Genomic DNA, 23,438 nt, shown 5'->3' with positions numbered 1-23,438 from the left:
GGAAGGGCCTGCTGGCATGAAGCAGTTCAGCTGTGTAGGCCGCCGCTGAGGGGATCAAGTTCACTTGATGAGAGGTTGAGGTCCAGGTAGATGTCACGAGTTTTGGCAGTGGCAGAGGTGGTGATATGGTTATCATTGATGATAAACCCCTTGTATGCTGGGTCAATGTTGCGAAGTGTGGTGTTGGAGCTGTCAGAGGATTTCGGTTTTGTCGTCACTGAGGCAGAGTACATGAGAAGCCATCCAATTTTGTATGACCTCGTATACAACTTAACTTTGATCTGGATTGAATTAAGTCTTTGTCCTCTTAGTGCTAGCCTGCTGTGGAGAGCCCAAATTGAGATGGAGCAAAATAAATTGCAAGCATGCCAAGCTTGTAACCTCCCCAAGCAAAGCAAACAAGAAGTGTGCAGGCTTGCAAAGAAGCTCAGTGGGCAACCAGCACACTTCCAGAACCCATTAAGTAGGTGCGTCGTGAAGGGTTTTCAATAATTTGGTGCGTAACAAGATACAGCTGCTCTTGTGAGGCTCCCTTCCGTCCAACACAGAAAGGAACTGGTGGTTGGATGCACCATGCAGAGAAGTTGCCAAATGGGGAAGAATATAGGGAGTGCCAATGCAGGACATTTCTGGAAAATTCTATTTTGCTACTTTGCATCATGCTCTGGTCCCGTCCCCCGAACATCTCAATAGTATGGAGGAAATGGAACAGGACGCAAGACTATATGATCACGTTAATTACATAGAAATTGTATAAATCTCGTCACTCGGATGCTTTCCACACAAGTGTCTACTATGAATTTGTATTGGTCTTTTCGTCTCATGGATACTTAGCCCACAAAAACCTACCAACACGTTTGTCAAGTTACGCAACTTCTTCAGGGAAATCATGATGTGTGGTTAGTAAATCACGAGTGAATATGTGTAGGCTTGTGCTTATTCAGTAGTATCTATATTGAACATTCCTTCATGTTAGCTCTAAAATATCACGCTACAAAAAGAGCCTCTTTTTTCGGTAGGTCAATTCTTGTTGACTTTTCTCAGACTCTTGGAACAATTGCTTCCCTTATTAACTTTCGTTCCATGTGGAATTTGGCAAATGCCAATGCAGGAATCTAGCCAAAGTATCCAACATGAGCCACCCCCAAAAGGGAATCACATGAAATAGGATCACAGAATGAAACTTACAAATGAACCATGCTTCCAAAGTGCCAAACCACTACTTCAAAGAGATCGATAGAATGATGCAGAAATTTATATGGGACAGGAAACCTCCAAGACTTGTGCTATGGAAAATGCAGCTGCCTCAGCAGTATGGTGGAATGAATCTACCTCACTTCTCAGAATATCATTTGGCCCTAACGGTTAGGCATCTGTGTAAAATTATCGACACTGATGGGGAGCCAACTGTTGACATACTGAGAGAAAGTAATGCATCGTCTCATTTGGCCCCCAAGGCCTTATTATCTACAGTGTCAAAACAGTCCAAAAGGCAAAATCCCCAGACTGCTTTTTTGAAGGAGTGCTGGCGTGACCTGTCTAACTGTATTGGAACCAATCCCTTCATAATCCCGGAGGCTTCGATCTGGCTCAATCCAGCTTTGAAGCTACGTGGAAAAGTGCTATTCTGGCCAGCATGGTTCCTAGCAGGGATCCAATATATAGCAGACATAATTAAATATTAAGAATGGATTCAGTTCGCACAACTTTGCCGCACTTTTGATCTAAAGGAATGCACCTACGCAGAGTATAGAAAGCTGAAGAGCATCATCTCCATAAACATGGACCCGGCACAATTGGCGGTCCAGGGCAAAGCTTGGGCAGCTTTAGAGACATGCAAACGTGCTGCTCACCCAGCCGCAACCATGTACAAGGTCCTGAGAACATGTCATAAGGGGAACTTAGAGACAGCGAATGCTTGGACAGAGGAGCTGGGTGAAGTGATGGACCAAAAATGCTGGCTGCGTTGCGGTGATAATGTGAGGCTTGTGAGCATGGACTGGGGCTTAAGAGCGTCGCAAACCAAGCTTCTATTTAGGGCCTTTTGGACGCCAGTGCGTCTGTTTAAGAGACACTTGTTGGAAAATGATCTATGCTGGAAATGCAAACAAGCAAGAGGTACTTTAAGTCATCAGATCTGGTTCTATCCCAAGACAAAGGTATTCTGGGAGGGAGTTTGTGAGAGATTAGGTTTGGTGTTGAGCTGCACCATTCCAATGGTTGCATCTCTCTTACTACTGGATGATGTGTCATTGTTAGAAGATGTTGACTTTAGAAAGAAAATGTGGTTCCTCAGGGCCTGTATGATTGGGAAAAAAATGATTCTTAGGTCTTGGAAGTCGTCCAGCTCTTTTTGAATCGATGAGTGGGTGGATGAGTTGCTTACGATCTCCACCTATGAAAAGGCAATTTGCAAATTGAAAGGAGAGACTGAAAAGTGTATGGACATATGCAGGATCTTTCTCAATGTGTATGGTTAAAGTCTCATGGTGACTCAATAGGCTGGTGTGTTTTGTCCAAATTCACTATTACCCTGAAATGTATTCTGATTTGCTCTTATGCTAGCCAAGACCATGCCATGTTACGTGGGGATGCGTTTTGTGATTAGTTATAAATTGTACTTCCAAATGATACAGTTAGATATTCTTCTGTTTCTTTCTCTTCTCCTTTTCTGGTCTCTTTTCAATTTTCTTTCTTTTTCTACTTATTTATGTTGTGTTATGCATTATGAGATGATTTTTTCTTCCCTTTCTTCTCTTTTGGACTCAATCTTGTGACCAGGTTTGTAATTTTATGAAGCTTGTTTATTTCTGATTGTATTGCAAACTTTATTGGTGAAAATAAAAAATGATAATCTGACATACGAACCTTGATATTCTCATCAGAAGAGTATGAGAATTAGTTATACAAAATTATACTAAATATACAAATGTATAGTAGACGCTTGTGTAGTATGCATCGTGTAACAAGACAAACATTACAAAAATATATATCCTCTTTATAGTTTGTAGTTGGGTTCTTTAGAAAACATTGATTTATTCTGGAGAACATTTTTTAAAAGCTTTTGAAAGGTCTTGAGCAATGTAGCAGGTACCAGTATAAATGATATAAAGATGAATTATTTTATTTGCTCACAGCCCTATTTCTGCTAATTAAAAGAGGATTTCCGATCATAGATGTGACCTTGGTTGCCCTTTGTAAATTCTTATACCACCTCAGGCTCCTGTGTACACTGTGAAAGGTTGTAAATGTATTCTACTTTATTTCTCATGTTTAGGATACTGACCTGCGCAACTGTGCATTTTCACTTCGGAGAGGCTGCAAAGCCAGAGCGATGTCCGCGTGTATGTTGGTGCCATCCATTATTACAGGAAGCATGGAGAGACCCTCTTCTAGCTCTGCTGTTAACCGCTGAACTTCAGTGTCATCTGCAAGGAAATAGTATGTAGGCTAAGTTAACTCAAATAACAAACGTGGGCATAAACTATTTCAACAATATATCATCTCATCAGGACGTTTACCTTCCAGTCGACATACTAGTGCTGGGTAACAGGAGCAATGGTATTAATTGGGATAACAAGCCTCTTTAACATAAGGAGAGATTGTTTTAGTAGTCAGCAACATTGTCATTTGTCAGCGGGCAGGTTGTCACTAAATCAGATCTATGGAAAAACAACTTTAAATCTCTCAATTTCATGCACATACTTCTCACCAGTGTGGAGGAATGAAGGAGTCTGAGACATTGAGGACATGTTACCTTTTCTTTAATAGATCTTACTCCTACCTTAGTCTGCTAGCAGCAACACAGTCAGTGGCATCATCTCTATACCTGCAAAGTCCTCTGATCCACACCCACACACAGTAGTCCCCACCAGTTGTCAAATCGCTACCAGTAAATCCTCCATTTGATCTGATGATACATTTACTGCTAACACTCCTGAAAATAATCTGCCTACAAGCAACACACATGACGGTTTGCCCTGGGAACCAACTACTAATGCAGGGTTCGTAATTGAGGGGATCTGGGAGGTATTTAGCTCCTGCGTGTAGCCTAGTGTCATGCAATGCATTCCTACCTGGCGTCTGTGGCCACTATTCCGAATTTCCTAATTCCCGTCACGTCTTTCGCGTCACGTCCACTTAGCGGTCTAGTCTTTTTCCGCTCAAGCGAACGTGGTGTTATTTAAGCCACCCACACCTCATCTTCCTTCTGTGCGTTGCAACCCCTTCACGGTCAGCTGTGCTTTCTTTTGCTGCCGCCGTTTGCTATACGCTGTATTTCTGCTCCGGTGAGCTTTTCCTCTCTCTACACCTCCTCGTCCTATCGGGTCCCGTTTCCCGGGACCCCCCTTCTCTCTCTCTAGTTTCTTTTTGTTATTACCGTTTCTGTATGCCTGCAGTTTTTAGTTTTCCTGGAGTAAGAGCTATTGTAATTCCCTACCCTTCCTGTTTCTTGGTTATTCTTTTCTCGCTTTCAATTTCTGAGATTTGTTGATATCCGCTGAGTTCAGCTAGTACAACCTCCATCAGGATACCCACCTGCCGCTGTTATTCACCGGGGTTTTTGCCTACACTTTGCTTTTTCCCCCCCTTTCCGGTCCCTCCCGGGAGGGGGTCACGGCCAGGGCGTTTATCGCTCTCACTGTGGCTTCTTCTCATGGGAGACATCCGCAAAAAAGAAAAAAAGAAAAGGACTACAGAGCACATTGAACTCTCAGCTCTATTGAATAAGACTGATTCAACAAGTGAGGAGGTGGAGGAGGGAAGCAGGGATATTGACGTCCTATCAGTGGAGATTGCTGACAGTTTGCAACGCCCTCAAACCTCAAGAATGGCTACTCCTGAGCAAGTGCAAGAGTTAATAGCTGCTGTTCAAAATGTTTCTTTCGAAATGCAAAACAAGCATAAAGTAACCTTTTGAAACAAATGGTGACGGCATGCGAACCACCCACAACAGATCTACCTCCCATGCATTTGTCCTCTGGGAAGTACGATGGGTCTCCTAAGACCCTAAAAGAATTCCTTGATGCTTGCAAGGTGTATTTTTCATTTAGAACTCGCACCTATGCATCCGATCATGCCAAAGTCGGGTTTCTAATATCTAACATGACAGGGAATGCTCTTGCTTGGGCCACCCCTCTAGTTACAGGAACCGACCCAGTTCTCCAAAATTTCAATGCCTTTGTGGACCTAGTAAAACGCACTTTCGAGAGACCCGAATTGTCTATGGCAGCAGGGGAAGAGCTGATGGACATTCGCCAGGGCCAAGCCGATGTGTTGTCTTACATTTCCTCCTTCAAAAGATTGGCATTGGAGACTGGTTGGTAGGAGCAATCTCAATTCATATTTCGCCGAGGCCTCAGAGAGGAACTTAAAGACAAATTGGCTCATTTTCCTCGTTCTGCCTCACTACAGGACCTGATGACTGCTGCGCTTCAGATGGAATTCAGGATGCAAGAAAGGCGGCAGGAGAGACGCAAGAACCTCCTCACCTCCTTCAGCTACACGCAAACATAATGACGAACCCATGCAAATCGGAGCTACTCGTCGGTCCCCGACCCCTGAAGAAAGGAAAAGGAGAAGGGAATTTGGCCTATGTGCTTATTGTGCTTCAGATCGTCATTCAGTACATAACTGTACAGAAGTGCCTCATAAACCGGCGGAAAACGTGAACCCTCGTACCTAAAAGGGATAGGTTATTGAGGGCAATCTTCCAGTCCCTATGTGACTGTCAATTGATTCTTCAGATCCCTCAGAAGACTCACGTCTTATGGGATTAACAGTAAAAGTTACCATTCATGGTAATCAAGTGGAGACCCTCAAACTTTTAGATTGTGGTGCGGCATGGAATTTTGCCGATACGCCCTGGGTGGACAAAGTTGGAGCAAAGCGTATTGATCGCAGACACGGCCAAAAGGTTGAGGGGGTGGATGGTACGCCTTTGAGTTCTGGACTCATTGTACAGACAACTGAACCTCTGCCACTCACCATTTTTCACCATTCAGAAGTCATCACATTCGACATTATCAGGGGAGCTCATTTTCCACTGATCTTAGGGATCTCCTGGTTGCGTCAACACAATCCAAGCATTGACTGGAAATCAAATAATTTGCATTTCAATTCCAATTATTGCCAAACCCATTGTTTCCAAGACACACCTTACCAGGAGGTAAAGATCCATCCCACCATTCTTCACAAGACTATTGGAATACACTCTCTTGACAAAGTCTTGGAGGAATATTAATTAGTATTTGCAGAAGCTGCTCCTATGGCGTTACCTCCCCACAGACCTGAGGACTGCGCCATTGACTTGGCTCCCAACGCTCTAGTACCCTTTGGCAGGATGTTTGCGTCATCAAAAACTAAAAAGGAAGTACTACGGAAATACTTGGATGATAACCTGTGTAATGGTCTCATTAGACCTTCAAAGTCCCCGGCAGGTGCTCCTTTGTTTTTTATCCCCAAACGGGATTCCAAAGACCTCCGGCCATGCATTGATTATAGGGGACTTAAAGTAACTCTTAAGGAAAGATACCCCATGCCGCTGATCTCCGACATCTTGGAATCCGTACAAGGGGCAATGGTTTTCTCAAAGCTGGATCTGCGTAACGCTTATCATTTACACAGAGTACGTTCCGGTGATGAATGGAAAACTGCGTTCAGAACACCATTTGGCCTATACGAATATTACGTGATGCCCTTCGGACTAGTGAACACTCCTGCCATTTTTCAAAGGTTTATCGACTGTATCTTCTCACATTTGTTATTTGTGTCTGTTGTTTACCTTGACGATATACTGGTCTTTTCTCAGACCATGCCAGAACATCTAATACATCTCAAAGTAGTACTGGAGCGACTCAAAAGGCATTAACTATTGGTCAAAAGGGAAAAGTGTGTTTTTGGAGTTTCTTCTGTACCTTAATTGGGATTTATTCTTTCATCTCAAGGGATTCAAAAGGACCAAAAGAAGGTCAATGCCATTCTCCAATGGCCAGCTCCTTCATCTGTTAAAGAAATACAGCGATTCCCGGGCTTGGCAAATTTTTACAGGCTATTTGTACCAGGGTTCCCAAACATTGTTCTACCCATCACCAGTTTATTAAAGAAATCATCCGCGCCTTTTGCCTGGAGCACTCAGGCTGAAGACAGCTTTCAACTCTTTAAGAAAAGTTTCTGTAGTGCTCTCATCCTACGTCAGCCACATCAAAGGAAACCTTTTATCCTCGAGACCGATGCTTCAGCTACAGCCATAGGAGCGGTTTTACTACAAGAATATGACAACACAGAACATCCGATAGCCTATCTGCCCAAAACCCTTACAACAAGTCAGCAGAATTATTCCGTCATCGAAAGAGAACTCTTAGCCATGAAAAAGGCTTGCGAAGTTTGGAGGCATCTGCTACAGGGGAGTTTCCACCCCTTCATAATTCGAACTGATCACAAAAATTTACAGGTGTTACAGTTAATGAATTGCATAAATTCCAGACAAGCAAGATGGGCACTTTTATTTCACAATACGATTTCCGGATTACTTACATCCCCGGAAGCCAGAATACCTTGGCTGATGCTCTATCCAAAAAGACACTTACCTCCCAGACAGCCTCTTCCTACCCTGAAAAACTGTTCCCAAGGAATTGAATAGTGGCTACCATCACTTCATTTTTTCAACAGATCAGAGAAGCTGCCTCCTCTCAACCGGAGCCCCATGATATGACTGAACGAGATGGCCTTTTTTTTTTTAAAGGTAAAAAAATATGGGTCCCATCCAAGACCCTCCAGAAAAACATCTTGTCTTGGTGCCATGATCACAAGACAGCAGGTCATAGAGGGCAAGCCAGTACCCTGGACTTGATAAGAAGAGCCTTCTATTGGCAGGGTTTGCCTGAGGATGTTAAACGATATGCAAGGACTTGCAAAGTCTGTTGTCAGAGCAAAAGCAATACTAAGAGGCCCATTGGATTGTTGCAACAAGACACCATTCCCAATCGCCCGTGGAGTCATATCCGCAGATTTGATTGTGGACTTACCACCCTCACAGGGACACACATGTATAATGGTGACTATTGATTCTCTCACCAAGATGGCCCATTTTTCTCCGCTCCCAGGTCTCCCGACTGCTGACAGCATGGCATTGGTTTTCATAAAAGACGTTTTTAGACTCCATGGTCTCCCAGACAAAATCATCTGACCTGGGGAGTCACTATGTCTCTAAATTTTGGAAATCACTTTGCGCTGCCCTTAACATCCAGCGTGCTTTATCGTCTGGATATCATCCCCACACAAATGGCCAGACGGAACGCTTGAATGCCACCTTGGAGCAGTACTTACGCAGCTATACGAACCTGGAACAAGATAACTGGGTAGACCTGTTGCCAACGGCGGAATTCGCATACAACAACGCCAGCCATTCAGCTAGTGTGATGTCTTCCTTCTACTGTTCATATGGTTTTCATCCCCGAGCCATTATTCCTCTCTCTCTTTCAACCTACCCTTCCGGCGGTTGCTGAAACACTGTCCAGGATAAAAGATACTCAAGAAAAAGCAAAGGTTAACCTGAAAGACAGTTTACAAGTCTACAAGAGACAGGCCGACCGACACCGGCAGGTGGTACCTGATTGGAAAGTGGGCTCTAAAGTGTGGTTATCCACTAAATACCTCCCAAGATGGTCTCGACCGTCTGAACTCTCCCCTCGGTTCATTGGTCCCTGTCCTATTACTGAGAAAATCAATCCAGTGGCATTCCGCCTAAAACTGCCACATGCATTGAGGCAGCTTCACCCAGTGTTTCATGCTTCACTTCTTAAGAGTGCCGATCAGTCTCTCAAGGCTCGACCTTTCCCTATTCTTTCTCACTCCCCTGATTCATCCGAATACGAGGTTTCTCAGTTGTTGGATTTTAGGTACCGCAAAGGGCGCCTGGAATACCTGGTGCATTGGAAGGGTTTTTCTCATACAGAGGACTCTTGGGAACCCAGTTCACATATCCATGCCCCAATACTTTTCAGAAAGTTTCACCGATTACATCTTTCGCGTCACGTCCACTTAGCGGTCTAGTCTTTTTCCACTCAAGCGAACGTGGCGTTATTTAAGCCACACCCTATCTTCCTTCTGTGCGTTGCAACCCCTTCACGGTCAGCTGTGCTTTTTTTTGCTGCCACGGTTTGCTATACGCTGTATTGCTGCTCCGCTGAGCTTTTCCTCACTCTACACCTCCTCGTCCTATCGGGTCCCGTTTCCCGGGATCCCCCTCTCTCTAATTTCTTTTTTCTTTTTCTTTTTCTTATTCTTATTCCCGTTTGTTTGCCTGCAGTTTTTCGTTTTCCTGGAGTAAGAGCTATTGTAATTCCCTACCCTTCCTGTTTCTTGGTTATTCTTTTCTTGCTTTCCATTTCTGAGATTTGCTGATATACGCCGAGTTCAGCTAGTACAACCTCCATCAGGTTACCCACCTGCCGTTGTGATTCACTGGGGTTTTTGCCTACACTTGGCTTTTTTCCCCCCCTTTCCGGTCCCTCACAGGAGGGGGTCACGGTCAGGGCGTTTCTATCGCTCACTGTGGCTTCTTCTTGTGGGAGACATCTGCAACAAAGAAAAAAGAGAAGGACTACAGAGCACATCGAACTCTCAGCTCTATTGAATAAGACTCTAATTCAACAGGTGAGGAGGTGGAGGAGGGAAGCGGGGATATTGACGTCCTATCAGTGAAGACTGCTGACACCTAGAAGAGCTTGGTTAGCTTGACACCAACACCTACCAGGAGCTACTTTTGGCTCCCCAGGCAAGCTGATGCTGAACAAACAACTATATGAATTTAACTCTGTGCATTTGGGTCAATCTATAACCATTAGGACACTTTTGCATGACATTTAAAGCACAAGGGGTCCTAAACAGACAAAAGGATATGTTGGCTTTTCATGTGGAAGTTACATTTGCCTAATGCTATACTAGCTCCTGGTTCCGCAGTGGTAGCTCCTAGTGACCAGTTACTGCTGGATACCCAAGAGCTGCTTGTAGCTCCTGCTTCTCCAATCCCAACTTCGGGCCCTGTAATGTTGCTCCTCATGCTGACCCCACCCGCAAAGATGACACTAGTTTCACTGCCACAAAACGTTCACATGGCGGTATGATCCTAGAATCTCCAGAGAAGGTGAATACCTATGTTGACCCGCTTTGTGAAGAGGACATCACTGCACCTTCTCATCGGCCTACTCCTGGAATCTGGACTCGCCCAGCCACAACCAAAGAGGCCAAGCTCACAGAGCCAAACGCAATCCCCGTAGCCACTCCACCCCTCAAACCCTGTGCCCTCATTAATGCACGCCCCATACCGGCTCACACTCTAGAAATAAACGACCTCTTCACCACCCACAACCGGATGCACAAGCTCTCTCAGAAAGCTGGCGTCATGAAGCATCAGGCCCTGCAATATCTTTAGCCATTCCCTCCGACTAAACTATCTACCGGAACAACAGACCCGCATCCAGAGGAGGCGGTGTCGCCCTTGTGGCTAGAGACTTCCGCTCTATCAGGAAGGTTAACACCAACCTCGATGACAATGTAGACTTGCCATCCCTCAAGTTGTCACCCTCACCTATCTGTACCTTCGCTAGCCACCTCACCAACCGCCCTCCAAGACCCACACTAAACTTAGAGGAAAACCTATGCCACATCCTCCAAAACAACATCAAACCCTCCTCAAAAATCCTCCTCCTCGGAGACTTAAATCTGGGCCTTCATGACCCAAATGACCCTCAAGCCACCTCGCTGGCTAATGCCCTCAAAAACCTAGGCTTCCATCAATTAATCAACTACCCTACTCATGAGAAGGTGCGCACACACGGGACTGGAATGTTGACCATAACTGCCAGGTAACAACCTGCGCTAACACTCCTTGCTTGTGGCTTGACCACCACATCATCAATTTCTCCATCGCTCACCATAGGAAATCTAAACCTATTGCCACTCTACCACTTGCAGCAGTCACACATGGCTCACTGAAGCACCCAAAAGAAAATAGCATGCCTTGGCTGGAAAACCCGGTCTCAAACCCCACTTTCACTACTGATATATATATATATATAATATATTTCACTCTCATTAGTGGACATGTACACCTCTAGCCTATCCAAAGCAGTGAACACCATTGCCCCCCCCCCCGCATCCCCTGCAGTTCCTCGCAAAACCAAACCCGTAAGACATACCAACTCTTGGTTTACCCCCGGACCTCCTAGAACGGCGTAACAAGAAACAAAGCAACACTAATGTGGTTTAAAATTCTTCCATCACCCTAAAAGATGACTTCACCAAACTCAAGGCTCTATAAATCAGCCATTATATCAGCAAAATACAACTCCTTCAATGCCAGAATATGCAACGCCAAGTCGGACACAAGAAATCTTTACCATCTTTAGGGTACTGCAGACTTCAGCAGCACGTCCCGCCCACCCTCACCAAGGATAAATCCTGGTGCTCTGGCATCCAAAAGGCCATGCACAAAACATATCCAAGCATTCCAACCAAATCCCACAACCACCCACTTTCCCCAGCCACAAGCATCACAGCAACCTGCACATCTATCCCCCAATTCCAATTAAAGGAGATCTCAGAGATGGAGGTCCTAACAATAATCAAAAGTCAAACCCTCAAAATGGAAAGGAGATATTTGTCCAGGCCCCTATCAAAGACTGCGCAGAAGTCCTAACTCAAACTGCCTTCATAAATGCCTCCTTCTAGACAAGCACAGTCCCAGTCAGCCTGACGGAAACCTGGGTTCTCCCTCGCCTAAAAGAAACCTCATTAGACCCTCCCATTCCTCCCAATTACAGGCCAATCACAACCATCCCCTTCTTACTAAAAATTCTGGACAGGGCAGCTTACATGCAATTTCAGCACTTCCTAGAAACCAACCACATCCTAGGAGTGCGGCAATCTGACTGCTGTCCTGGGCATGGCACGTAATCAGCCCTGTTAGAACCAAGCAAATCAGCTGGACAAGATCAGGGATGAGGGAAAGCCAGATCTTCTCTTAGATCTATCGGCTGCATTTGACTTGGTCGATCACAAAATTCTATGCCACCACCTTACTGCCTCTGCTAACTTCTCTACACTGCTTGGATTGCATCCCTTCTGGAAGGGAAGAATCATGAGGGTATTGTCAGAGAATGCCAATGTCTCATCCTCCCTCATAACTTGCTGGTTAACACAAGGGTCGTGCGCCCCTCTTCGATATCCTGGATTCCCTCGGCATAGCGTACACCAACTATGCCGACGACACCCAAATCTTGCTCCAACTCACAGGCAATTATACCCTCAACACCTATTCCCCGATACAATCATGCATGGCAGTAAATCATTTATTTCTAAACGGTGATAAAAACCCAAATCCTGCTCGTCAGACCACCTACAGCTCTCAAAAATATCAATGAACAATACACTGCTTCCCAGAATGATAACATCTTGATCCGTCTCTGCATCTGTAAAAACCCTAAGGGTGTACACCTTGATGCCTCCCTTAACATGTCCCACCAAGTGAACGCCATGGCTTTTTCAGCAGCCTACGCACCAAGGTACTGAATGCTGCCAGACCCTGCCTCTCCAAAAACAGCTGCTTAACTATTGCCCCAGCAATCATCGGTTTAAAGATTGATAACTGCAATGTCCTCTTTGCAGGCCCCTCCTAGAGAAACAGCCATAAACTTAAAGTAATTCAAAATAATGCCCTCTTGGCAGCCGTGAACATCCCCAAAAGAGAACATCTCAGAAGCCAGAAGAGAGGCCCATTGGCTGACCATACAACAACGCATCAACTTAAAAACCTTGCTCATCACTCACAAGTGCCTGTCCAGCACAGCCCGCCATACCGCTCCCAGAACATAGCCAAAGCACACTCAACAAGACCTACCAGAATACCATACACTGACTGCCTTATCCTACCAAAGGTTAGACTAGCAAAAGCCGGCAACTATCGCCCCCCTCGCTCCCTCTCCCTCGCTGAGAACAGAAAAAAATTCTTACTGGCCATTCCGAAAAGCTCCAAAAACTCAGCAGTTTGCCTAAACTGCAGCATTTTCTGTCTTTTGCTCCTCTTCCCCTACTGTATTGCGTGACTAAACCAAATCCAAATAACCTGCATCTGTAACAGCGTCTCAATGCCTCTGGGCTGTTTGTGCCCTTTATAAATGAAATAAATAAAAATATATTTAATGAAAATTATAAGATACAGGCCCATCATTACTAATACTAAAGGTGCTAGTCTGTTAGGAAGACAAAAGTATATTTTGTCCAGTCCTGGGTTTGTGGTATTGGGTTCTCTGTTTTAGGATTTAGTTCCCTTGACAGTTTGATTTCACAAAATACATATTCACATTGGGTGAGCTCTCTCCTGTAAGCCTCACAACCTGGGGGCTTGACCCCCCCCCCCGGCCAGGGTATAATTTTCCACTTCTTGTCTGTTTCCCATACAGCATTGTTAAGACACACACTGTTGGTTTCTGAAACTCCCAATTTTGTTTACTTCATGTTAGTTTTTCATAATTGGGGCTTTGGGAGTTCTCTCCTCCCACTACTTTGCTCCGGCGGCCTCCCACCTCTCCTGTTCTCCCCAGTACCTTTACCGGCACAGGGGAACCTCACTGGGCTAGAGCGCACTCGGGTACTCTACTTCTCGGTGCCTGGCTTCGCCCGTGAAGTGTACTCGCTCCTTTGACCGGGTGCCGCCTACGGACACGGGCTGAATGAAACTAACAGGATTTGCTTCTCTGATGGTCTGGTCATTTGTTGAGCACCTCACCCACCACAACGTAGTCGTCACACCACCACCTTGCACAGGTCTTAGGACCCTGTTCGAGCAACGGTTCGTCAGCTCCAGCGTTCCTCGCCTTTCCAACATTTGTGGGCTCCGTGACTTTGCTCAGGTCTGCCTCTCCAAGTCGCAATCACGTAAGGGGGCTTCCCCTGCATACCATAATCTGGTAATGGGTATTTTGACATTGAAGTTTGAGAGAGAAAAACGAGAGGAGTCACCATTCAGGTAGGCTCCCATAGCAGAAAATTAGATGCAGCAAGAATCCAGGGACATATCAGACAAAATAGGACATCAATGACAGGACATGATCAAGGGAATGCCTGGAGCAGGACAACTTGTCTAGAAACCAGAAGCAAAAGCTTTTCTACTTGCTGGAGTATTGGAGCATATGTGGCAGGCATCCTGGCAGCCTTCAATACCTCTAGATTTCCCTTGAGAAAGTTTGATGTTACCAAACGTTAAATGACAGATTCATTGCTAGCTGGCGTTGGGGGTGAGAACTCAGGTACCCACTGCACCATCTAAAAAGAAAGTTGCAGTGGTGCTGTCCTCTGAGCCATGTAGATAGTTTTGAGCTCCAAGAAATTGATATGCATGAAGCACCACACATGGGCCAGCGGTTGTGTGCTTGAAGTTTGTTGCATGTGGCTCACCCAACCCAAAACGGAGGAGTCGGGGGTTATTGATCTGGTTGTGTGGTTAGTGCAACACAACACCAACAGGTTGCAGTTCTCACTCCGCCCAAGCAAATCCTTGATCATGTCAGGAGACAACTGTAGGTGTCAAGTGGGGGACAGATTGTGTCTCTGGAGACCAGTGGATCACCAGATGTATCTAGCTGATTCTCATCTGTTGCCTCAAGTATGGCACAGTTAGTATGCAGTAGGCCCAAAGCCCCAGCAGCTGCTGGAAACTGAGAAGCCCTATGTGAGTTGAGAGAAGATATCCATAATCTGCTCACTGGGAAGAAAAGATGGATCCCAGATGGGATCAATGAATTGCAGTCACTAATAGGTGTGAGCTTCTCAAATTCTGAAAGGTCCAGGACAAATATCAGATTCAAGGTAATGTGACGGGGTAGAAGCTCCGATCAACCATTCATACCGGTACAGGTAAATGTGGATCCAGATCCAATCTGTTAGATGAAAGGTCATTTCTGCCATTATCTTGGTAGAGACTATGCAGGAAAGTGGAGACCAAAGGGAAGGTCATTGTACTGGGACGATGGTGACAAAACAACAAGAGATTAGCTTCAAGTCCCTTGCAGCTACAGATGGAGTTCAGGGATTATGTGCAACTGTTTGATATGTAACCAGATGAGAGACCAGATCCTGTATTCGTGTTGAATTGCGTGGGACCTGGAAAGTGGGAAGCATTGGGATTTTCTGATAAGAAGTCAAAGGGAAGAAGAAGCAATTGCCTGAATGGGTGTACTTTCGGGAAGAGGATCCCAAGACTGAGAAGTCACCCCCATCTTTCTTCTGTGTTCAAACTTGGAAACATCTGCTCGAAGGCCTGAACCTGCGCACTTTCTGGAGGAATGAAGTTGCAGATGAAAACATGGAGCTGAGGATGTTCCCATGGATGATAGATGAAGAGCTGACAAAGGAAAAAAGCAACACTGACAGCCAAGTCACTGTTGAAGCATTTACGATGGTAAAGGCCATTAAAAAAGGAGCATGTTATCCATCTCCTGTACTTCCTTTATATGCTTGATGCCCCACCCATGTCCCATGGCCAACTATAGGGTGACGTGAGCAAATGCCTTTGCTTCCACAGAGCCTGCACGGCACAACTAATCTCTTCTTGGGGGCGCAGGTGGGTAGTTGGAGACCAACAACCGCTGATTGTCAGATCCTTGGCATGGACTCGACAACCCGTGAGTGAGGCGTCTGTCACTACTGTTATCTCCAGCCACGTTTATCCAGTATGGCCCGATGAATTGCAGCTTATGAGATGGTGTCATATGGGACTTTTTGTAACCGAGGGAGCAGCCCAGTCTGAAGAGAGGGGCAGGTGATGTTGAGATGATCCAGGACTCGTTTGGATCAGCCAATCGTCCAGGCAGGGGTAGTCGTGATGCCCCCCCTCTCCTGAGACTCGCTGCCACCACCGCCATCAGTTTGGTGAAAACCCTCACATACAGAGGTCAGCCCGAAAGGGAGAACGCGAAACTGATAATGATAATCGCCAACGGCGAACCTCAGGCATTTCCTGTGCTTGAGATGGATTGGCACATGAAAAGAGGAATCCTGAAGGTAAATTGACACCATCCAATCCTGGAGTTGGGGGCCTGAAGGATCTGAGAAAGTGTGACCAACTTGAACTTGTCCTTGCTGAGGGACTTGTTCAACTATCTCAAGTCCAAGATGGGTCTCCATTCTTTGTTCTTCTCCGCTACAGGTACCGGCTCAAAAGCACCTTGATTGTAATAGCAGGGTCAAAATTTCCTGTACAAGGAGCATATCTGGAACCTTCAAAGAATAGTGCCAGGTGGATAGTTCCGAGGTCTTTGAATGAAGCGAAGGCAGTAACCTTGGGCAATGGTTTCCAGTGCCCAAGCATCCAAATTAATGTCTCGCCATTCTTTCAGATGCTGAGACAGTCTGCCTCCCACTGGCGTTTCGTGACTAAATGCCTAAGAGAGGTTGTTAGGCGGCTGTTTGAGTGGGCTTTGCACCTCTCCCTCGTCCACCACGAGGGAATCTTCTTTGGCCTCTTTGACCAGACATTTCTCTCGCTCTTCCAAATAGTAGCGAAAGGATCTACCCCTCCAAGAAGGGACAATAGGGCCAAAGGGCTGAAGCTGCCCAATAGCAGCACCCAACAATTTGGCTGCCGCCTTCGAGGTCTGCAGCTTCTCAAGGCCTTTGTCAGCCTTGCTGCCAAAAAGGGGAGACCCATCAAAAGGCATGTTAAGGAGCCTAGATTGCACATCTGGTGCAAATCCAGACTTCCTTAACCACGCAAATCTGTAAATTACACAGTGCTTGCCGCCATGGCCCTGCTGATGCGGTCAGCAGAATCCAGACCCGACTGAAGAGACTCGCATATGGCTTCTTTGCCGTCTCCAACAATAGCCAAAAAAAGTCTTTCCTCCCCTTCGGGACTATGCTCAGCCGCAATAGAAATGCAGTCCCATAGAGTAAATCAAAACTTTGCTAAGGCACAAGAGCCAAGATCCCCTCACAAAATACTTCCCTTGGCCATGCATCTATCCTTTTGTCATCCCTATCCGGTGGGATGGTTGGAAAAGCTGCCTGTTTTGAGGTTGCAGTAGCTGCCTGCACCACCAGACTTTCTGGGCTGAGGTGTTTTGATAAATAGTTGGGGTCACCACTAGATGGATGTTATTTTCTTGTCAAGTTATTGTTTACTGCCGGACTTGACTCCGTCTCCCAAGTGGAAGACACCCTTTTTTGAAGAGCAATTTGGAAAGGTAAAATGGGATCCTTTTGCGGACTCTTTTCAAGGTGGTCTGTTAGATCATCCTGCTCGAAGGGGAGGGTAAGTCTACTCGATCCCAGGTAATCTACAACCTTAGACATCAACTGGCTATATGATACATCTGCATGTTCATCAGATTAAGGTTTACCAAATTCCAACTCTGGTAACATTTCCACTCCGCCGGCTGTTTGTACATTTTCATAAAGGTCTTTTAGCCTGGATTCCTCCGATCTAAAGCTTTAAGGGACATTTGGTGCACCATACTGTAACCCAAATGGCGCAGCATCATCCGATGGCTCATTGTCCTAAAAAAAATAGAGGTTAGTGACTTAAAGTAATCCTTTCTAGATAAGAGTGAACGTTTTATCTGGTAAGGGTGTCAAAGGTTTCACAAATGTTGAACTCAACGCTCGAGGAGTCGATGTCTTCAATGAAGTGGTTTTCGACTTCGATGACAGACTGTGTCAATGGCGCCATTGGTGTCGATGGGCCGGCTGGCGTTGACGACCTTGACTTATTCTTTGACTTGCGGCTCGAAGGATCCTTCGATTTCTCATCGTGTCGAGATCTCGCCAGCTCTTTATGTGGATCTGGCCTTTGCCCGGGGCTCAAGGGCGTGCATGATTTGGCTCGAGCCCTTTCCTTACCGTCTTTATAAAGCGCAGTAGGAACATGGTTTGTGGAGGGTTTTTGTTTTTCAAAAATGCTCAGCATTTCTAACCTGAATGTTTCCCATTCAGCAGGAGTGGACAGGATAATGCTCTCTCGGGAAAAGAGTCAGACAAAGAAGTTGAAGTGGGCGATTTATGGTACCTCTGACCTCGACGAATGGTGGGAACCACTCCTCGACCAGGAAGTTTTCACCTTCTTCCTTCGAGGAGAGTCGCCTCTCCCATCGTCCAGAGAAGGTTTCTTCGACGGGGTAGTCAATGGGATTTCTAGCTACCACCAATTTCCCCTTACGTTCCTTCAGAGTTTTTCCGGTCATCGATTGGCATTGAGCAAGCTGAGGTCTTGTGCTCCACACTGAGACACCACAAGCATACTCTAAGCGGATCGGTAATCGACATCTTGGAAATGAAGCCCTGACACTTTCTAAACCCGGTCTACAGGGTAGTGGGCGTCAAAGAATAATTTTCATATCTTTCCCGAATGAAACTATTGAAGTGTGCTGTAGTTCTAAAAGCGTAGGCTTACCCCAAAAAACGGAACTGAAGTCAAACGGGCGCGGCGCGTGCTATATATATATATATATATACCTTCGATGACATCTTCGAGACAGAGGCCCTTGAGGGACACCGAGTCGGCTGCATCGACGCACAGTGCCCTCTGCCAAAGAAATAATCATTCTGAAGCTGGATATTGAATATCAAAGATGAGGAATAAGTGGGAGGACACAATCCATTCGAAACAAACAGTCTGCATATACATACTATGCACGATGTAAAAGGCATGTTGATATTTATTTAAAGGTTATTAATGTCGCTTTATAAATGTGTCTAGATGTTTTGGGAGTGATAAAATCATAGAACTGAAGAAAGAGCCACACCAACAAACCTTTTATGAAAGAGGGACTCAGCTGCTACGACAGAGCAGGTTGGCGGAGGGTGCACTCTAACTGATAGCATCCGAGCTCAACTGCCCATACCTCATATTCCAATGTTTATTCACCGGAGTTGCAAAGTGAGGCTTGTTTGAGAAATGTCCTTCTAGATCAAATTCTGGAGCAACCTTCTATCTAGAGGCCCAACACGCCAGACACCATCCTGGTTTTGTAAGGCGGATCAACTGGGGCTGGGAAGCCTAGAAACTCTGACACATGCCTGATCCTTTCGTGAAAGGACCTCAGTGAAGTGGAAGCTCCTCCATCTAAATGCTTGTGTCCGGTAGACGACCCGGCTCGGCTTCACGAAACTGCACAGGGTGGCAGTCTCCATTGCAGGATCAATTTTGGGAACCAAGGCTGAAAAGGGCAACGTGGGAGTTGGCGGTCTGGGCACCAGCGGAGGTGCCGCAAGAACTAATCGCGTTGGTGGCCTGGGAACCAGAAACGCAGCTCTGTGAGGTGTAGGTACCAGAGCCTGAGGGGTCAGCAGGCCCCTGAAGTAGGAAAACATCAAGACTTGAAAACGATTGTAAGAACGATCTTCCACAGGCTGCCTGGGACAGTTTGAGCAGAAGCCAGAGTCTAGAATGCCGAAAAGGCTGGTGGTTCAATTTGAAGTCTAATACAGCTGATGTGTGGTGCTCCTAAAGTGTCAGAGTAGAACAAAGCTGAAGATGATGTAGGCTGCTGAGAGGACAAGGCTGACACCATGGGGCACCATTCTACTTTAGCAATGACGAAACCATTAAACACAGTCAGGGGTAGACGAATCAGGGGTTGGTCCAATCTTGATCTCCTCAATAATGGACTCCTGACCATCAACCGAGACTTGAAGCAAGGGCACTGCTGAAAGTGAACCCATGGCGATCAAAACAGTGCTGGTTGTCCCTTCAAGATATGCTGCCATTTTGTGAGCCGAAGTCAGGGGTACAGCAGAGAACTGTGGTCTTTTGGGCTTTACCCCGTCCCTCACGGGATGCTCACAGAGTCTTTCAGACAAGAGTCCAGTAGCAGTGGTGTGGAACTCAGACCAAGCTCTGGTAGGAGGCTGAGATGGAGGATCAGATAAACCCAGAGCCAGTTGGTAAGAGACCCAGAAGGGTATTTGGCGGCAACAAAGGTGCAAGATCTTTTGGTATCCCCGGCGCGAGTGTCAATAGGACCCGAGAAGCCTTAAGGTTTGACCGAGTGGGTGAAAGAAGATCACTTGAAAATAACTTCTACAACTTCAGCGCTTTAAAAGAATGTGAAAATCATTCTAGTTACTGGATGCAGTTTTGTCGGTCTCAAACGATTCTCCAAGGTTACCAAAAGGTAAATCTGAAGAAAGGATATCTTTATTCCTGAAAACTAGTAATACACATTATGATTACCTACCACACCAAGAATATTTCTTGCACTATGACACATTTTTATCTTGAGGAAATAAAATAAAAGCACAGTAGAAAACATTTAATCTCTGGAATCAAAGAGGTTTAAACTCTCTCAGAGGTCAATTATCTGCCCAGTATTCAATTTTGGGAACAGGCTTTCTGCTTCTAAAGAAGAGCTTTTAGCCATGCCCCCAGGTGAAAAGAATGACAATGTTTTCCAAAGTCTAGTAGTATGGAAGCAAATCCACCACCAACTGATCAAAAGGTCACCGATTAAAATGTCTAAAATTGAACCACATTCATAGTTTGAGGAAGAGGTTACCAGCACCACATGATGAGCTTATTAGACTTGGTTCATGCATGCAGTGGAGGCACAAGCTGTATGCAACGGTTCTCCAAAGACTTCTCACAGTTGATGCATTTTAATTTGTCCCATCATAAATATGCTCTTCCACCAACCCCTCCACCCGCCATGACTACTATCGCCGTACTGGCTTAGTAGTGTTTATAGCTTCACCCTTTCTTCTTGATCCAATTGCTCCTCTATGTCTGTCCAGCACAAGGGGACAGACCCATTTGCACTGGTCACAGCTCGAATGAATTCAACCAAAAAGATTTTAATCACACCACTCATTTAATAAGAAAGAAATGTAGTGACCAAACATGGCACAGGGTAGCCTAGTGTTCTCTGTTAGTCCAGAAGTTGGAAACAACTTTATTCAGTCATTCACTCAAGGAATGGGAGACCAGAGGTCAATAGATGATGTACCAAACACCATTTTTGTTGCGTTTAGATAAATGGGCTCATCAGCAGTTTGAACTGACTTACTCTACTTAAAAGAAAAATACTTTGTGCGAGCAGACTTTATAGGAATGCAAATATATGCGTTCAGTATAGTGCAAGGTGACCGACTACTCAGTCTCCATGTCCAAAGGTGAGATCTCAATTTTTCAGAGATTCGTAGCAGGGTTACTGTTTTGCAACAATGACCATCAAAGTAATTCTACTTGTAGACTGGATAAATCACCTTCTAAGGCAGTGAAAGCAATAAGAAATGCACTTCCTATTGAGTGCCAGGTTATAAGAATTCAGCCCCCTGAATGAAGCAGCTTAATACATCAGTGACATAGGGATTATCTTGTGCCCTAAATATTTATACACCACTTTAACTGCTCAGATTACGGCCCTGGAATATTTCCGAAACATTAGTTCTTCTTTTCCTCATCACAATCCTTCCTTTATGAAGGTGAGCAAATGGCCAAGAAGCAGGCAAACTAGCGATTAGTTACGAGTGAAGAAACGCCAAGAACTCCTTCACATTTTCGGGCGGCTTGTTTGCTTTACATCTTACCTAGAAAACTGTTTGCGATATACAAACAGTGGCATATTGTGACATGGTACAGAGCGCATGGTAGGATGTCGGGTAAGGATTCCAGAAATGCGAGAAGCATGGTTAAGTGTAAAGAACATGAATGGCAAGTAACCTGAACAATTTTGCATTCTTGCTGGTCAATCCTTAATTAAGGAAGGCATATTAAGCAGTAGCAAGTCTACAACCAACATCGTTCAGGAAACTCCCATGTATCATCCACAAAAACATCACAAGTTTTATTGACTCTCTCAACAGCCTACTCAGAAATTGTGCTGAATCTAGCAATGCCATAACTCCCTCTCTACGGGGAAACTCTTCCATATGGCCAGGGAAGGGCAGCTGCTACCAGATCCAGCCACTGGAAGTGGCTGCCTGAGGGAGGACTATATTGTGGAGGGGGGCGGGAAGGGGCAGGAGTGGACAACCCTCATGGGAGGGAAGGAGACTCACTGGCTGGGAACATGGTATCCCCTTTTCACTCAGGGTACGACATCCTTCTGAAATTCCCACATCTTTATGGCATGTTGAGGTATAGATCCAGTCCAACCACTTTAAACTGATTGTAGGGCTCTTTCTAACCCTTTTTACAAAATCACTGAGTAGAGGAAGAGCACGAGAGTAATACAGAGCACAAGCTGCAGAACTAGAGAAGTTTGCTAGTGGTTGGAGGGATCCGATAGGTGCCAGGACATTTAAAACCCTGGCACTGCGAAATAGATGGAGATCCGCTAAACCTTGACGCGGATCAGGAAGCGAGAAGGAATCCAGCTACTGAAGGGGCAGAGGAGCTCCTACCATCACAAGAAACAGAAAGGGAGATGGTACGTCGCACAGAGGCCTGCAGCAGGAGACATTGCATAGAGTAGGCCCAGGCACAGCGAAAACCAGAGAGCAGACAGGATGACAGCAGAAGGAGAGACCGAAGACCATGGAGAACGGCAAAGCAGCCAGACAACACCGCTGAGCCCACAGAGGGGAATTGGGACACTGAGGCGCTTCGCCTTCGCAGCATATACCGCAAAAGAGTGACAGTCACAGGGCGTACCTGGACAAGGAAACTGGGACGCTGAGTGCATTTGGAAATGAGATAAATGAAATGGGGTCAATGGCCTAGGACCTGAATTGAATTGTTACATGTGAAAAAAGGAAGGTCTGGCAGGAGAGTATACCAGGCAATGTGATTGCAAGTCTGGGACCTGCACCCAATTACAAATAAACTGAGGTTCAAGAGGAAAGCGAGCCCCTTGAAAGTGTGAACCCCACGGGAAGGAGACCATACCCCCTGGGCTGGAAAAGCGAATAAGTTGTGGAAATCAAGAAAAAGGAAACCCTTGTGTGTGAAATCCAGGGGTAGGGAGTCATACCCCCTGGATTGGATAATTGCATATCCAGAGGAAAAGAACTGATTCTGATCTGTGAAGGGGAAGAGAACCGTGCCTCCTGGGGATTGTGGAACATTGATCATTTGTTTATTTTTGCACCTTTTGGAACTTTGTGTTGGACCTTTAGAAAAAGCTACAGATGGCCAGTTGAAAGACTATATCCCTTTGCATGTTATTTTGAGTTTAGCAGAATTTTGGACACAGGGTGGAGACCCCTTTATTTTTGGACATTCTGACACCGACATCCTTTAGTTTCATTGAGGCAGGGAAACCCCTCATGCGGATAGGGCGAGATATGTATTTTTCCAACCCTCTTTACTCTAATAAAAGTCTACAGCAACCCTCACAATGCCCGTGTTAGTCGCTCTCCTGATGCATTAAAAATGAAACCAACTTTCTAATGAACCATCAAACCACTGGCTGCAGAAGAACTGCCATAGCAAACTTCCATTA

At 45.6% G+C, this 23,438-nt stretch overlaps 1 protein-coding gene across 1 annotated transcript in view; it reads right to left on the bottom strand.

The window, feature by feature from the left end:
• Positions 1–23,438, bottom strand: part of CCDC14 (coiled-coil domain containing 14) — a 384,504-nt gene that overhangs the window by 206,666 nt on the left and 154,400 nt on the right. The window contains exon 9 of the mRNA XM_069616670.1: positions 3,287–3,428. Within this exon, the coding sequence (XP_069472771.1) occupies positions 3,287–3,428 (142 nt within the window). The remainder of the gene's footprint in view (positions 1–3,286; positions 3,429–23,438) is intronic.

The sequence above is a fragment of the Ambystoma mexicanum genome, chromosome 9 (assembly GCF_040938575.1).
Source record: "Ambystoma mexicanum isolate Mex_15411 chromosome 9, UKY_AmexF1_1, whole genome shotgun sequence".
NCBI lineage: Eukaryota > Metazoa > Chordata > Amphibia > Caudata > Ambystomatidae > Ambystoma > Ambystoma mexicanum.
The sequence above is the reverse complement of the archived record's forward strand: the minus strand, read 5'-3'. Positions and strand labels throughout refer to the sequence as shown.